We start from the raw sequence: 18494 nt of genomic DNA on the forward strand, positions 1-18494 counted from the left end.
TGTAGTGAAACGTTCTAAGGAAATTCCCGATTTTTATTCCCCCCCCGCCCTGTTTAAATTTTCCCTGAATGATTTGACTCAGATTTATTGAAACTGGGCCTTTAAAATAAGTGCATAAGTGTGTCTGTATGTGTCTACATTTGTGTGCATATTCATGTTCTTGGTTTCGGTTTTTTTTTTTGATTTGCACTTGACAAATGAGATCAGGTCATGATCACTTGTACATAAAATATTACTGATTTTTAATTAGTTTTTATCTTTCATTATTCTTCCAGCTTCTCTGAAGCAGTGTACAATCTGTGAGGGTTTTTTGACGCACGGACATTACTGTTAATAACTACCATTACCAGTGGATCCTTGCCCATTGACTTTGAAAGTCTAACCAGCTTCCAGATGGCATTTGGTGTGTTGGCTCTGAAAAGATAGCAAAACATTTTTTTCTGCCTTAACAGACCATTCTTTTTCAATACAGAATCCCAGACAAGGGTCATTTTTCTTCCCAAGGTGATTGTAGATTTCCTGTGGTTGCACTTAATGGTTGAGCTGAGAAGCCTTCCACAGATGTGTTCCATTCCATTCCATTCAACTATCTGTATCTTTGGAGATATGGTCCCCCTAAATTCTCCTGTTGCTCACAAATTCTGTGAGCAACTACCTTTATTACTGATTAATAGAAAAATATGCTGCTACATTGAAAGGGACATATATTCTTGGGGCTTGTAGACATGGTTTTTTTAAAATCTAATTCAAGGTTTTATGTAGTAATTGGAGTTATTTTTTGCCTTTATATCTTGAAATAGATGCTGTAAATATGTATACAATATATGTTAGCATCTTAGCTGTGTTCGTTCAACTACATACCAGTGTTTGTTTGAAATGCACCTACCAGGAAGTAAATTCTTAAGCCTTATGATTAAAACACTCTATTTCTCAACATAGTAACATTTGCCTGACTGGAAGAAATAGGATATTACACTTGTATGGAAAAAATGCATAAAAAAATCTGTTCAGACTTATGGTTGGGGATTGTCACTTCTGATATACTAAAAGCAGCTGCTGCTCTCACTTCTGTGGTTGGTACCATGTGCTAGAATGATGTTTGCTGTCAAATGTCAGGATGAGGAAAATCCGCTTCAGGCCCTATTAGTTGCCACTTTGAAAAGTCATGAGTGGCTTTAATGTATTGGGTTTCTAAAACAAGAAAGCTGTAATGTAACATTCACATTCTTCATTAAGAAAATGAAATGTAACTAGGTATTGTTTTATGTTTACAATGGGATACAATAAATATGCATCTGAAACAAGAGTAAGTAGATAATATGATAATTTATATTTAAATATAGATCATTCTTATGAAAATTTTGCCAAAGTGATCTTGAATTGTACACTTGCAGGCCATATAATATAGACTTATTCTAAAATACACACTGTTTCTAGTCCATAGTTTGCTGTGTGTGACATTCACTTCTTTTTCTTTTACCTTGACAATCTGGAGGTTACGCATTTCCAAGTACTGTCTGAATTGCTCACCGTGCATGAAAGAATTCAGTAATATAATCTCACGGAACTCAGAAAAGTCATGAACTTGAACCACTTAGGGCATGTTACATAAAATCCTTGTGTAAATATGAAGTAAGGGAGAGACAGCAACCACTGTATAACTAAGGTTTCTGCTGAATTTCTATTATAAGCCTGATTGAGCCTGCTTCTCTAAAACCCCAAAACAAATGAATCTTGGCCTGAAAAATGGGAAGATTACATCTAGAGCCGAGGTTATATCTGGAGCTAAATTGAATATGAGATTCCTGAAATAAGACACCCTAAGTAGAGGTGTTTCTTAGAATCTAAAGTTGCCAGAAATTTTATTTGTCATTTTTTACTGAAAAGAAGAAGGAACGAGGAGAGTAAACAGGCAAGCAGAAAGAAAAGTAGAGTTAGAAATAAATAAATCTTGGTTCACTGAATTTACCTAAACAAGATCTAATGGCTAGGACCAAAGATTAGAGTTGATTACATTTTTAATGCTGCATACCAGTGTCAATGTTGCATACCATTGTCGCTCCATCAGAGTCCTAGAAAAGGATCTGGTTCTGTATTGCTGAAATACTAAATTGTTGTTTCTCATTTTAAAAAGGCATAAAGTAGTGCTGGGAGCTAGGTCTTCAGTTAAGCAGGGAAAGTTTAGTCCTTTGCCTAGTGGAAAAAACCTTTTAATATGAATTGAAGTTAATCACTTGATCCTTCTTCAAATTTAGATGCATTATTAAAAAAAAAAGTGGAATTCACCATAGTTACAAAGTTCCTCTTATTTTTTTGCCAGATGTTATTTTGAATGTAGAAAGTGTGAGACTTTGGGGCATCTTTACATGTGCTCCAGAGTGGGGGCATTTTAATTAGAGTGGCTCCCACGAGGCCACTCACAAGAGACGCCAATGCCATCTTGTGTGTTCAGTGTCCCACACTTCAAAATGGTGATGGGGGTGCTTTAACTAAAGCTCATTCAGTGCCCCACTGCCATTTTGAAATGCAGGGACACTGAATACATATGACACTGAGGCTGCTGGAGTGTGCTAATTAGAGTGTTCCAGCAGAGTCAGTTAATCTAATTAGAATGCATAGGACCAGGCATCTCACTCATGTATAGCTCCCTTTAATTTTATCAGGTCCATTCATTTACACGGGACAATCTTCTTTGAAGTTGGTTACAAGTGATTTTTTTCTAGAGAAAATGCATAAATAAAATAGCACTATTATCCATCTTTGATCTTAGCTGTGATGTTTCTCACCAGCTTCCCTGCATCCTCTCCAAGCCCCAGAATTCTCTATTGAAGACTATTTGGTGTTCTTTTCCTGTGGACCTGCTATAGGTCTACACCAGCATACTGGGCTGCAGTATACATATACCCCAGTAGGGTAAGTTACTTGACTCTAAGCTCTGTGCTGCTTCTTTTTTCAGAGCTAGCATGGGTACATCTAAATTGCACTGAAGTTTACAATGTAGACATGACCGTAGGCAGTTTGTAGGAAACACTTAAGTTCAAGGGGAGAATTTAGAAGAGGGTTTAGATAGTTGCATGGGATGGAAGGGTGGGGGATGGATAATAGTGAAGCTGGTTAGAGGTGATCATCAGGGTTGGGAGGGGATTGAGGAGGGAGAACAACTTTGAAAGGGGTTCCAAAGAAAATGGAAGCATGTGGGGGCAGTGAATGGTGACCTCATTTTGTTTGGTAACTTCCAAGTTTCCAAAGCAGAAAAAGGGAGGATGGTTAGTTTGAACACTGAAGAGACTTGGGCTTCCATGCGCGTGGTTTTGAAGTTAGAACCCCCATCAGTTTACATGCAGGGGTATGCAAGATTTCTAGAACCACAGCCAATTCTGTAGAAGCCTTGACATTGTTAGCAAGTTGAGTCTTAGCAGCGATGAACCTCTTTAGAGGTTCCTGTCTCATACACTTACTTGCTATCACTGTAAACATCCTAATGTTGATTTCCTCTTGTTGAGTCACCGGGTGGGAATGAGGATGCGCCTGAATGACTGTTTCTCCCTATCTTCTTTCTTTCTCCATTCTACACATCCTATAAGGTCACTATGAAGTGTGTCCTCTCTTGGGTCCCTTTTAAAAATTTGCTATTCATTTTTTGCAAGATTCCTACATTTTCTGCTGGATTCCTACAGCATTTGAATCCAGCAGAAATTCAGGCAGAGCACATCACTTACACATTTGAGTATTTCCCTGTTTTCCTGAGATCTATATTAGAATTATTTTTAGGAAATATAGCAAACTATTAGCAAAAACCTTTGGCTTTAATCTGAAGTTTCCGGCCCACAAGTTGCATTTAATCATATGCTACTATACATGAATTTTTGAAATAAATGTAATCATTAGAAAGCTGGGATTTGGAAGTAAAAATTTCAGTATTTCTTTATAAAAATGTTGATTCTCACTCAAATAATAGTTAACATTTTAATGTTGCACCAGTAAACTTAGAACAATGTAGTAACTGCCTAAGGAGGAGAAGTGTTACCAGAGACCCCTGACAGATGTTACATTCATTGTGCAGTGTACTGAACCAAGCCATCGCATGATAAAAAAAAATGGCAAACAGGCCACAAAAATTAAATGTGGAACTTCTTCGTAGCATTTACTTTTGAATGTAGAACATATTAAAGTCATGCTGTGCCCAGATTGGACTGCACAGCTAGCCTTTAAATTTGCCAGGGCTCAGGGAACCCGTCATCTCCCCATGAGTGTGGACCTGTACAGCCCATCATCGAGCTTGTATAGATTTGCTAGTGCATGGGAAATCCATTGGTGTTCCCAGTGCCTGGCTGCCCAGCTCAGTTTTAGAGGCCTAAATGTATGATGGGATCTGAGGAATGTGAGGAATTTTTTCTCAGATTCCAAAAATTTTATGTCCTGTTATGACAGCTCTTGAAAGTCTAGAATGGCCAGATATTGAAAGTCTAGCATGGCCAGATGTCTAGCATGGCCAGTCTAGCATGGCCAGATGGATATTTTACTGCTGCTTGGCTAAATACATGAAAAGTGTCGCTTTGTTTAAACAGTTATAGAATGAACTCAAACAGCATAAATTAGACACTTATTTCCACAAGCTCAGTAGTAATTGTTAATTTTAGGTTCTGTCCTGTGAGAAGGACTTGTCTACAACTCCTTTTCCTCATTTTCTAATAGAAAAAAAATCTGTATCTATATCAGTTTTAAATGTATTTACCCTGATGGATGTGTGTTTTTCTGTTTTTATTACACAGGCTACACTATACCTCAAATAATATTTTTTTGTACAGTGCATTATTAGACATGTGGTATATTGTCTATATGCTGAATGAATTCATATAGTATTTTTTGTATCTAATTCAAATTCAACCGAATCTATTTGAGGTCTTTTTATGAGGAAGGCCTAAAAGTTGCTATATAAAGCCTAGGTTCCTGAAGCACTACATTCAGAATTTTGTTGGTAACAGCAACATTTCTGATGGTGCATTTCAGCTACTGGTACTTGAATTTCCACCCCTCCCCTAGGCTGCTGGGGCTGGTTCTCAAAAAATTAATTCTTCATGTCAGAAATACAATTTCACAGATTTTTGGGGGCCACAGATTCCAGCTTTAGGATTGCTGATCTCACGGACAAGTCCTGAAGTCATCTTGGTTATGAAACATTTGTATTGCTAACAATGGAAATATAAAGAAGTATGAGTAGGAAAGCATGGCACTATTTAACAATACTTTTTTTTTTTTTACAGAAATGCTTGTAGTCAAGTGTTTTCCAGTGGAAACTAGGTTCATTGTCCTCTTTCAGATATGAAAAAGGTGGTCTGTGGAGTGGTGTAATAGTGATTTCTTTAAGGTTTTATGGGAGGTTGGTGGTAAAGCCACTTTATATAATAAATTATATTTCTTGCTATAACAGGATGTGTAAAATATTTTGTATTCAAATAGTTATCAATAATTAGTCTATATTCAATATGTTAAGTGTGATTTCATATGATCTTCCTGTAAGGTACAGAATGATTGGCATCGGTATTACTACAAACTAGCCTACATTTTTAAATATAATAATTAACATGATTCATTATGAACAGCTGTATTTATTCAGCTGAAACAAAAATAATTTCTCGTTTCAGTGCTCACCATTAGGTATGCATTTGGTGTGCTGCTTCTTAACCATTGTGTCGAGTTACTGTTACTTGAAACAAATGAGAGTCTTACTACAGAGTTATCAGTAACAGGTTCTAAATGTAGCTAGATTCCGAAGACAAACATACAAGATACATGAACAAGTTCTTGCTGACCTATACAGTACCTGCTTTATAGTAGGTTATACATCTGCTACTATATTTTGATCAATAGCTTGGCTCTAAATGCTCTGTCCAAAGTGCTGAAATCTTACATGATGTATGAGCAAGTCTAGCTGATAAATTCTAATGTCAACCTGTGTGTGATAGTGATTCATCAGGTTTGTAAAACTGGTATTCAGTGAAACATATTGAATTTATATAGATCCAAATTGGGGGTAATTTAGAATTAGTACAGGAGTGTTCTTTCTGTTTTAAAGATATTTAAAAATATTTATGTATTTTCAGAAACAGCTAGGACTTAATTTCATGTTAAGATGGCATTCTCTAATTTAAGTTATTCATTAGTAATAGATAAAATGAGATGACTGTTCTGTACTAGAAATGTTTTTAAGTGAATGCTATTTTGACAGGATGCAACAAACATATCACAAATTGACACAAAAACAATTAAAAGGAAAGTATTATAACTTTAGCTTCTGGACTACAAAAATGCTGCCATTGATTAAGAACATAAGAAGTACCATACCGGTTCAGACTAACAGTCCATCTAGCCCAGTGTCCTGTCTCCGATGCTCTGAGGGAGAGCAATGAGCTGGGTGCCCAAGTGCAGGTGGGCTGGACCTGATGATCTGCAAAGTCCCTTCAAGCCCCTAACATCTATGGAATCTATGAAGTCTCTAGAGTGATCCATCTCCTATTCAGTATTCTTCCTGTTATTCCCTGCTATTGGTTTAGAGATGCCATGGGAAACATCTCCAACTATAGTGTTCAGTAGCCATTGATAGATCTATCATCCATGAATTTATACAGTCCTTTTTTTTAATGTGGTTATGCTGTTTGCCTTTACCACCTCCTATGGCAATGAATTCCACAAGTTAACTATGTGTTGCACAAAAAAGTACTTTTTCTTGTTAGTTTTAAACCTGTCACCTACTGATTTCAGCAGGTAACCCCATCTAGTATTCTGGGACTTTGTGAACAATCAGGGCTTTTGCCCCAAGGCAGCTAGCAGCTTCTAAGCTCAGACTCACTGCCAATTGGCTGGGAGCCCAGCAGAGCAGAGTGGCATTTTTTAAAAGGGAATGTTCTTCCTACCTGTCAAAAACACAGATCAGATGGTCCACTACTGTTGGTCCTGCCTCTTTCAGTGAGGTTGGGGGGGAAGGAGGGAAGGTGCTTTTCAGTAGCAATCAGAGGCCTTAGAAGCAAGGCCTCAGCTTCTGCCTGTCCCTTAATCTCCCCTCTCAGCCAGTTCGGGGGCAAGGTTGGGGAGTGTGCACCATGATTTGGGTGTGAAAATGGCAGCCCTTACCACAATTGGGCTATGATGTTAGCAAGCTGGGCCCATGACTTAAACCAGGCCCTACCTATTTGCTTGGTCCACGTCCTTCCTGGTTTCATAGACCTCTATCTTAACTAGCCTTTTTAGTGTCTCCTGGCATGGCAACTGCTAGATGCCTATGATCATTCTGGTTACCCTTCTCTGTACCCTTTCTAATTCCATTGCATCTTTTTTGAGAAGTGGGGACCAGAACTGTCCACAGTATTCAAGATCCAGAGAGAAATTTATTGTAGATGAGTTCTTGAGGATTAAAACAATTTTATTGTGAGGTTTTAATATTAAAATGTATTTAAAAACTAATTTTAGTGTATTATGTAAGATCCCTACTCATTCATATATTCATTTTTCAGGGGTAGCTGTGTTTTTTTCTGCTTAGTTCCCTGCCACTTTTGGAGTAATTAGCAGTTTTCCTGTTTGTTTCTTCATGTCATTCTTGAACTAGAAGTCAGCACTCCTTTACATGTCATACCTAGTGGACTTTTGTGCTGAGACAGTCAATATCAGATATATTTGATCTTCATAGAATTTCAATTTAGAAACAATGCATGGGTTGTTTCTGGCAATGTTTACTGCTCATTTCCTACTCCCAATGAACAAAATAAGAATTTTGCCATGAAACCCAATTTGAGTGGAATTAGCAAATTATTTCATTTCAGTCCAACTAATGTAGCCTACGTCGTCCAGTTATTTGCATGTAATATCTTCAAAGCTGAAGACATTAATATACCAATTGTTGATTTTTGTCATCTCTGGAAAGGAGTGTGGAGGCCCACAAAGAGATGATATATGTGATCAAGACTGTTAACACAGACTGATTATTCTGTGTAACAGGCAGCCTAATATTTAGACATTATTAATGATTACATTAGGCTTTTTATTGCAGCCAAGATATTGGATGCATAATACCTGAGTCTAATAATTATGTTCAGTTTTCAGGCTCCAGGTAAAAAGAGAAATCTGAATGGGTGGTAATATATCTCATTGTAAGTTTCCTTATCAGGCTTGAGTTGTTTGGGTTTTTCCCCTTTTTAATGAGTGAAAGGAAAATATATAGTTGTTAATTTTTAACGATATGGATAAGTACTTTATAAAAGTATTTATTGTGTGGTTATTGCAATTTTACAGCCTAAAAAACAGCAAAATTTTCCTATGCAGTCAGACCTGCATTTCAACAGAATATATTTAGATATTTGATCAGATATTAAAATGGCAGGAGCTTCAAGAAGAATTCCCTTTTTTATAGAAACAAACAAGCCAAAAACTATTTTGATTGTAATCAAAAATGTATTTTTCTTCATAAAAAAGTTTCACATACTCACTGTGTCTACTCTACAGAATTTGTCCATTTCATTACACCATGTGTCAATTCTAATTTATCTGGTCACTGCAGAAACTCGTGGCTAGTGTGTGTAATACAACACAGGAGGAGGTATTGCTCAGTTCCACTACTCTTACATAATTAAAAAAAATACAGAAAATGTTCTTAGCTACTTGCACTGTTTTCCAGACTCAAAAGTCACACAAAAGTTCTAGAAAATTGAGTAATTGTATTTGGTTGGCACAATACTCGTAGAAGCCAGTGAGTGAAAAATGTTCTTTTATGCTGAATCAGTACATATTCCTCTGTGTCAGCAGCAGCAGAGTCTAGCCTTCTGAATTCTGAAGAGTAATACTTTTTTGCCTTAATATTTAGCACAAAGTCTTGTGCTTTTTCTTTCAGAAATTTAATTTTGTAGTATTGGTATTTCATGACATATTACGTGGAACACCTATTACAGTTGCTTTGACTTCAAGTGCTGTGCTTTTTTCTTTCCCTGTGTCCCAAAGACCGATTAGAGGAGGATAAAGCTCATTGAATGAAAAGGGTTGTTTCTTCAGGTAATTCCTTAAATAACTGCGTCCTATATCATAGTTCATTTCCTGTGAGATGCAACTGTAGAGATACACCATGCAGATGACTCCCAAAAGAGAACCAAGGCAGAGCAGGAATCCTGTTATGTTGCTCTTTTCATAATCTTTCACTTCAAGATCCAGTCCTTTTGTGGTGACATTGATACATTCTTTCTTATTCTGTTGGTAGATAGTCGGAATGTCTATACAAATTCTGTATTCAGTGGATGGATTTAGATGTGTTATATTATATACCTTGATATCAGATGGAATTCGAGCGCTTTGTGCAGCCTGAGAGTTTTCAGTCTTCAGAAAAGCAGTCCATCTGATGCTGGATTTCAGAATTTTAGCTTTTGCTTTCCATGAAACGAGAACAGAATTAGATTTTACATCTTTTATCTTTATACTCAAAGATCCACTACTGTCCTGGGGGAAAGAGCCATCAACCTTAATCATAACTGATTTTAAATCTGCACCAACTAAGTTAGTTGCTATGCATGTATAAAGGCCACTTTCTTTTTGAGTTACATCACTTATGTCTAATGTTCCTTCAGAATGAATGTAGTATTTATCACAAGCAGTATTAGGCAAAAGTTTCTGACCTGATGGTGTTATCCAGTAGATTTCAGGTTCTGGTTCTGCTGTTGCTCTGCAGTGTAAAGAAACATGGCTGCCAGCTTTTAAATCCAGAGTAGATGGGAAACTTTCAGGGGCTATTAGTGGGAGGCAGATTTCCATCATTTCCCTGAAGTGTATCTGCCTCACATTCTGGCCTTGAAATTCTGGAGGATCCACACAAAATAATGACTCTGGCTCCATGAATCGAATATTGGTTTTATTCATGTTAATCCAGCGGATTACACAATCGCATCTAATTGGATTACTGTGTATGCTGATTTCCTTGAGGTTAGGCAAAGACTCTATTGTACTACGGTACAGGGCACTAAGTGCATTGCTATTGAGCATGAGTGATTCCAGTTTGGGCAGCTTGTAGAATGCATTTGGATGAATATAAGATAGTCTGGGGTTATTGGTAGCTTCTATTTTTCTCAAATCTGGCAAATTGTCAACAGCAAGGCTATCTATAGAAATCAGTTCAGGCATGTTATTAATTCCCAGCTCTTTTAGGTGCAGCATATTACTAAAATCTCCTCTTCGTATTCTGTTAATAGGATTCTTATTTAAATCCAAAAATTTAAGATTTGTAACCTTTTGAAGAGCAACATGGGGCACTTTAACAAATCTGTTGTCATAAAATGAAATGCTTTCTAAGTTGTCAAGGCCTACCAAAGCATTATCAGGTATTTCAGTGAGATTTATGCCTGCTAAAACCAGGCTGCGCAGATTGATAAGAGGCTTAAAGTTCATATCTTCGATTCTGATGATTGGATTTTCTCCAATCATGAGAATCTCAAGATTAGGAATAGCTTCAAACCACTTACTGTTGATCATCTGCAGGCTATTTGAATTGAGATGAAGTCTGAGAAGATTATCAAGGCCAATGAAAGCTCTTGGTGCAATTGTAGAAAGTAAGTTGTGATTAATGTAGAGTTCTTGTAAATTTCTGAGTCCAGAGAGACATTCTTCAGGCAGTTCTGTAAGTTTGTTTTCCTCCAGGTACACTGAAAGAAGCCGTGGAAGCTTTCTCAAATTAATATTGGTCACTGAAGATAAATTGTTTTGAGATAAATCCAGACCAGTAAGGTTCACTGGGAAGTCTACTGAGTATTCAATTTTTGCAATATTGTTAGTCTGTAGAAGTAGAACCTGGGTGTCAGCAGGCAGTCTGGTTGGGAAATGTAAAAGGCCTAAATCATTACAGTCCACTGTTGGAGCCTCCAAGTAGACAGATCTTGGTGTGAACCAAGGTCTGACCTCACATGTGCATGATTCTGGGCAGTTCAATTTTTTTTCTACCGCTTGTACTAGTGCAGTGGTTACTAGGCCAAGTAGAAAATTAATTTTGAGTGGCATGTCCTTCATCTTAGCTCAAGTCTTCACAAAAGTAATGGGCCCTTAAAAATTCCAGTTACTTGTTTTGAGTTCATTAAGGGCTGGCCATTAGATAAAGCAAACACTTGCATTTGTCAAGTGATGACTGCCAAAAAAGCAAAAAACTTTCTTCCTGAAAATAAGTGGAAACCTTGCAACCACCTTGTCCAATGATAATAGACATGTTGTGGATATGAGGGTCACTCTCTCCTTGATGACATAACACTGATAAGCTTTGTGAAGATGAAGTATGTATAGATGATCATAAGAGATTAAGCAATTCATTTATTTAATAGTATTAACTTCAAATCCCATGATTGATTAGTATTTGCAGGAATGACAGGATGACCTAAAATAGAAGAAGAGGAAATAATTAGTATAAGAAACTATACGGTTATAAATTAATTTAGCTCTCTCTCTCTAATATTAATTATTGCAAGTAAGAAAAGAAAATGACTTGTGGTGTCTAGAGTATAGCAGTGTTATCCAGACAGCATAAATGAAGTTAATATAGTAATATGTCTTTAGACTTGTAGCTTGTCATGTGTCCAGTAGGGAACACTGCACTACAACAAGCTGATGATCCACAAAATACAAAATATAAAACAGAATACATCAGTAAGATTTTTCTACATATTTCTCACTACTTTGGAATACCTTCTTTTTTCCTAGTGTTATCACTAGAAGCAGATTCAGCTCTATTAGCTTTGAAAAGTTAACTACCGAGCAATATCCTGCAGAGTATGAATATTTACTTTCTGAACATGAAGTTTAAAAATATAAAGAACATCATTTATATGTAATCAAAGAAAAAAGGAATTATTGCCTTAATGTAGCCCCAAAATGAGGGTATTCTGAGACACACCTGTAAGATATTTATACAGTAACATACAAAATTGATAATCCATGGATTTTTATCTTTTTTCCAGTTCTTGTTACGGTGTATATCCAAGGAGCAAAATTAAACTTTTTTGGAAGATAAAATTGGTGGTGGAGTGGGGGGAGTAACTGTTTGTCATACTGGCAAAGTCAGTATAATTACTCCCTTTCTTATTCTTACTTGAAAAAGAATTCAGTTGCACTAAGGAGTAGTAACAGCCAAGTACCTTTATAATTTCTAAAGGGGAAGGGAGGAGAGGGATTGGGACTAAAACAAAAAACAGTGTTTAGTTGTTAAACTCCAGTCTTCACTCTAAGCACTGCATTCAAGGAGCTCTACTAAGGAGGTACTGAGTACTCCTGGACGCTATTGACCTCCTTGGTATGGAGGATTCTGCCCTTCTTCATCTTACAGGATTGCTCTTTTAAAATGTATCTTGGCAGATGAAAAAGCTGTGATGTCTTTATACATGAAATGGTTCTCAGACTATCAGGTTCAGGAACTCTTAGTATAGTATTCACGTCAGGACTCAAATGTGTTTTATGGCTGCATCCAGACAAGTGCGGACATTTGTTTCCCTGGGGACAAGTAGCAGTGGCACACCTTTGGCCACTGCTACATGTCCTCAGGAAACACCCATGCCACATGCACTCTGGTGCATGGTAGGTTACCCTGGGTGGGCTGGGGAGGCTAGGGCCGGCAGCTGTGCTGTGGTCCTGGGGGCTTCAAGAAGCTGCAGCCATGGTGATCCATTCCAGCTGTCGGGTGGCCAGGCTCCGGTTTTGGGTAGCTCGCAGTACTGCCACATGTGCTGCCCTGCTTTATTTTGGTGTGGGTTTTTTTTTTTTCACCCTGAGATTTCCTGGGGTCAAGCTGCACCCTGCTGCAAGGCAGCAGCGTGGGGAATGCCTGCATGTGTGACATGTGGTGCCACAGACAGGTCTGCAGTACCACATACCGCAGGTCCATGCTCATTTGAATGCAGTCTAATAAGTCTATGTATTTTTCTTGCCATTTGATTTACCTCCAGTATTAAAATTCAAAATGGCATTGTTTACAACCTGTAAGATAGGGCCAATGCTTTATGACATTGATAAATGCAATTTGAGATGTCGCTGGTACAGACAGACAGAAACATTACATGCTTGGCAAAAGGTTCCTGTCTTCAAAGATGTAAACCATCTGAAATTTGAACTACATCTGATTTGGCTCCGTCCCTTCATTTGTTGGCATTGAATCCTTATCTGTAAAACTGACTTAGAAGTTCCAGATAACTAGTAAATGTTCTGGTCGTGATAAACGTTATCTTAAATTAAAACTGCTGAAGTCAGCAAGACAAGCACACTGGGATTTCTTGGTCCTTTTCTTTTTCTACTTTAAAAGAAGTGCCTATTGATCTTGTGTCCAGTATGCTTATCGAAGGTCTAAGTTGCTCCCCATTTCCCCTTGTTTTAATACATTTGCATCTGTATCCTATTTGCATTTCATCTATTCTGTCTCATACATATTTTTCATTAACAAAAATATGTTTTTAATAATTAAAACATATTCCCGTTTTGCCTCAGATAAATAGGGTTACTTATTAGCTACCCTTTCCTCTGGTTTACTTGTAACACACACTTTGAATACAGTATAAAGCTGCAGCTGATACACTGGAGAAGATATTTGGCCAATTTTTGAGTACTGCTCCTTGTACTACATAAATGCAAAGCTGTTTTACCATTTAACTTAAAAATATAAGTGTATTAAAGTGAACAGACAATGTGTGAGATAAACATACAGAAAACATTCTGCTGTTTTGAAATTTTATAATACATATTTATGGAATCGGTCCAGTTCATTCTAAACTGCAAAGAAATACTGGTACAGACTAAATACCCAAAAAAGAATCTGTTCCTTCATTTCTTTAAGTAATATAAACTTCAGACCTGCAGAAAAATAAACATATACATGGAAAACATTCATATAACTCACTGCTCATTTGGATCCAGCCCTGCAAGTTGGTGGATGTTTGTGCACTCACTTCGAGTGCTGTGCCACTTACTAATGATCTATGCATAGGGATCAGTTTGGAAGACTGAGTCATTATAGTTAATTTACGTTACTCAGAGCAGGGGGCCTGCTACAGAAGTCTTCATAAGGGCTTCAGCATGCTTTCATGCTTCCAGTGTGACATCCTGATCCAGCAAAGACTTACATTCATGCTTCATGCAGATGAGTGATCCACTTTACTTCAGAGGGATTTTTTTCTGAGCATAGAATGCATGTTTTTAAGCACTGAGCCTTGATTTATCATGAGAAGAGAAGATGCTCTGGAGATAATAGTGAAGGAAGCAAGAAATGGACAGGACAAATACTTGTGCAGTAAAATATAAATCAGCTTAATTGTTTGGGGATTTTTGCATATTTTTATGTTTTGTATGTGATTTCAAGGTAGCATAATGGAGAGAGTAACAGATCCCTGGATCGTTAATGTGTGTGTGTGCACGGGGGAGGGGGACTAGTATCAAATCAAGAGACCAAAGCACTGAATAATGTTGTGTAGCATTCATACATTATTTATAAAATGATACATAGAAGGTAAAATGTGACTTGCTCTGACAGGTCATTGTGGACTTTGCTTATGTCAACTGGTTGTATTGATTTTATTTTTTTGTGATTAATTCCTAACCTTGAACAGAGGCCTGTACAAGGGATTTCAGAATGAGATGTTAGCTGTAATTTGCTGTTTAAAAATCTATACCATGCACACATTAGTATTTGTATTCAATGTTAGAAAGACTAATCACATTTTGTTATTAAAAATGAAGCTTTGAAGAATTAAATGTTTTCTTTCCAATATAAATTTCATAAGGCTTCATTTTTAAAAGGAAAATGAAATTTGCGCACATGCTTTAGGAAGGTGGATATATTATATGCATATTGGTTGTGTTTTATGCTTTCTGTACCTGCATCAGGTTTGGATAGTGTATCTGGTACTGCATCTATGAAAATAGATACTCACATATATACTGGAAGCTTTCTTATTGCAGCTAATATGCCCCTGGCAAAGAGGTAATATAGTACCAGTTACTGGGTGCATCTTCACATTTATTACTGCACTTTGGTTATGTGCATTATATTTAGTACCTCCTTTGTGTGGTACTAGAAAAAGGCACATTAGGCTATTTTAATGTTCATTAGTGAAAGTACATTAACATAGCCTAATGTGCATTAAAGCTTATATGTAGACACACCCACTATCAACTAATATTTACATACTGAGGAATTATCAAGCTTGTCACTTTCTTGCTGTATGGTAGAAAGTTAAAACAGCTGTTTAACATAATGTTATTGATCACAAAGATGGTTTTAAAAGACAGTCTCTCTGAATACTTCTACTGGTACACTCTCTATTAGCTATTGCAATTGATAGTTAACAAAGTTGGAACTGAAATCTTGTTACTAATTTTTTATTTCATTTTGTTAATGACTAACTTTTTATGCTGAAATACTTTAATAAATACACTACATCTTAGTGCAACCTGATATGGAGCTTTTAGGGGACTGCTTTGCAAGGGGCAAATCCAGAAATTCTTACTTCGTTTCATTCTCTCAGATAACACTGCCAGTTCAAAAGGAATGTTGTCTATGTAAGGACTGAATAAAACCAGATATTAATATTGTTCTAATTAAAATGGATACATTTTAAATTTCTTATTTGAAAAGTAGTAGTAAAAATACAGTGAGATCCAAGGCCTAGGACAGTGGTTCTCAACCTTTCTTAGACTTGAGGCACTCCTTGTTGGACTTCAGACACTCCTCCATAACTCTTGAGGATTGAGCAGCACCCCATTTCAGATGCTAATTTATTTATTACAGAGCTTACCTCCTTGTGGAGTGGTCAGGGAGAGGGGAACCACCAATCAGAGAAAACCTAAGCGTACCCTTAAATTTTGACGCTTCCTTTATCTCCTCATATTTCCTACAACACCCTTCAAAGGATTTCATGGAGCCCCTGGGTGCGTTAGTACTCTGGATGAAGGTGTTCCCTGGAAGAATGTATATGTCACTTGCTAAATCTCTTACAGAACAGAAGTTCAAGGTTTAATGTTTTATTAATAGTTCATTAAAAATGAGATTATTATAGAATACTTTTTATTTGCTAGATAGCTAAGTGAAGACAGAAATTATCAACTGGCTCTTACTTTAAGTACATTTGCTTATCCAGATCCTTTTTTTGTTCAATACAGACATGTAAGGACCTAAAAATAATTCCTAAAACCTACAGACATGTAAAAACATAAAAACAGTGCATCTTCTGCTGTTTGCTTAAGCCCCTAAGATTCAGATCCATACATATACTTGGGTATTGTAATTCTAAGCACACCTAACATTTAGGTGTTCAGTAGGGCTGTGCGAAGCTTCAGTCACCGATTAGATTCGGAGGAGATTTGGCCCGGCGATCAATGAAGAGGCCCAAATCAGATCTGAGGCTTCCAGATTGATTCAGAAAAGATTCAGAAATATTCAGAGATTCAGATTGGTGGGGGAGAGGCAGGCACAGTCAGGCAGCTGCAGGTTTTCCCACAGCTCCTCTGGCTGAACCTGCGTCTACCCACCCTCATCCCCTGCCTGGTCCCAGCCTCTGAACACATTAAAAAAAAAAAAAGCTCTGCACTCACCAGATGTAGCAGCAGCGATCAGGGCCTCTGAGGTCTCATGGCAGAGCCCCCACATGCAGCATGAAGTAGTGGGCAGCAGCGGGGATTGCCTCCCTGCCTGGCACCTACATGGCAGCTGCCCTATGGCATGGGTGCAGCATGGCTCGGCAGGGCACCAGGAGGCTGGGGATGGGTGGGGGATGGGGCTGAGCCGGGCATCCATGGGGGCTTCTCCCATGGCTCCCTCTGCCTGGGGAGAGGCAGGCACAGCCAGAGGAGTCATGGGAGAACCTGCAGCCTCCCAGCTGTTCCTGCCTCTCTCTGGCCAATCCGTACCAAATAAGTGCCAAATCTCTGATTCCAATTTGGCCAAATTGAATGGGGACAGTGATTTGAATCACTAAACTGAATCACTGTCCTCCGAATCAGCCAAATCCAAATCAAATACTTCCCTATTTGCACAGGCCTAGTGTTCAACCCCATAAGTGGGATTCACAAACCCAGATTAGACACCTAAATTGTCTGTATAGGAAGTGGGGAATATGAAGTGCTGAAGAATGGGATTCACAGAAGTAAGCCTGATGAGCAGATGCCTAAAGCAGCTTTAGAAAACCTTAAAGAAAGAACTGGGTCTGATATCCTACCTCTCTCCTAGACTTGGGCACATTTTTGCAGCCCTAAATATATCAGGTGAAACAAGGTATTCCAGCGCAAAACTCGCTTCTTAAATTGTTCCTTTGGAAGTGACTTCCTAGCTTATTCTTCTCTTCTAAAACATGGGAGATTGAGAGGGGTGTAAAATGAGAAGAAGGAAGAGCCAGCTATTTATAATAGTTTATCCTGGAAATAGGAGAGATGGGTGGTAGACCATCCTCAGCCTGAGGGGTTCAAACCCAATGTCACCCACCAGCCAGGAAAGTACCTGAACCACCAAGTAATGGACTAGAGTGGTAGATGATACTCTACAGGCTTCTTTCTGAAGCTGTGCATAGAAAGACTTCAAGGTTTATAATACCAGAGAGTAAGCAAGAGGGAGCTTGACTGCAAAGCTTGATAATGAGCATACTCTCTTAGAAGGGAGTCCTGGGTTTCTTATGCCCTCTGTCAGTACCTTCAGCACATTTCATCCAGTGATTTTTTTGCATGCACAGTGTTAGGAACAAGGACCAGAACACAGGACTTCCTCTTTCCCAAGTAAGGGCCATCAATCACTGTTTTCCCTCTTGCTTAATTTTTTTCTGGCCCCATAAATTCTGCATTCCTTTTTTGCACAGCTTCAGTGGGGGAACGGATAGAAAATTGCCCCCATTCCAGTCTGGTGTATAGCCTAGTGGTTAGTTTCACCCTCCTGGGAGTTAGGAAATGTGGGTTTAAAACCCCTCAGGCTGAGGAAGGCCTCTATGCCAGGTATCCCACTTTCTGGGCAAGTACTTTTGTCGCTACATTATTCTATAAAAGATGGGCACCACTACCACTATGCTTTTGAATGAAAATTGCCATAACTTCTTTGCTTTGTGCTCATCTAAATGCTCTCCTTGCTCAACACATACCTAGCAGATTGGGGCTTTTCTGGGACATGGACACCTGGTTGTGAAACCCAGGTGGCCTTAGGCAGGAGAGAAGATTCAAAATATGCAGGCCAGTACTTTGAGATATGCTCAGAAGCAGATCTTTGGACACCTAAGCAGTGAGGGGTTTTGTGAACTGCTTAATTGGATTTAGACACCTATGTTCTTCTTAAGTTGCAATAAGCACTTTTTGGAACTTGCCTTAATTTATTCAATTTATTTATTATTCAGTAATTTAACTAATACTTTCAAAGCCATCCTTCCTTACTTAGCTTCCTACCTAAACCTGCCCTAAATGTTTATAGGTAGATTTCTTACTTTCCTTGGATGTACTTTACCTTTGTGAATTGTGCTTTGAAA

At 38.0% G+C, this 18494-nt stretch overlaps 2 protein-coding genes across 4 annotated transcripts in view; one reads left to right on the forward strand and one right to left on the reverse strand.

The window, feature by feature from the left end:
- Nucleotides 1-18494, forward strand: part of IMMP2L (inner mitochondrial membrane peptidase subunit 2) — an 871246-nt gene that overhangs the window by 381957 nt on the left and 470795 nt on the right. The window lies entirely within an intron of this gene.
- Nucleotides 89-18494, reverse strand: part of LRRN3 (leucine rich repeat neuronal 3) — a 67473-nt gene continuing 49067 nt past the window's right edge. For both annotated transcript variants that reach the window (XM_090042295.1, XM_090042294.1), the window contains one exon: nucleotides 89-11392. In XM_090042295.1, the coding sequence (XP_089898421.1) occupies nucleotides 8908-11034 (2127 nt within the window). In that variant the 5' untranslated portion in view covers nucleotides 11035-11392 and the 3' untranslated portion in view covers nucleotides 89-8907. The remainder of the gene's footprint in view (nucleotides 11393-18494) is intronic.

Source organism: Crocodylus siamensis, chromosome 4, assembly GCF_052110815.1.
Source record: "Crocodylus siamensis isolate JL-2025a chromosome 4, ASM5211081v1, whole genome shotgun sequence".
NCBI lineage: Eukaryota > Metazoa > Chordata > Crocodylia > Crocodylidae > Crocodylus > Crocodylus siamensis.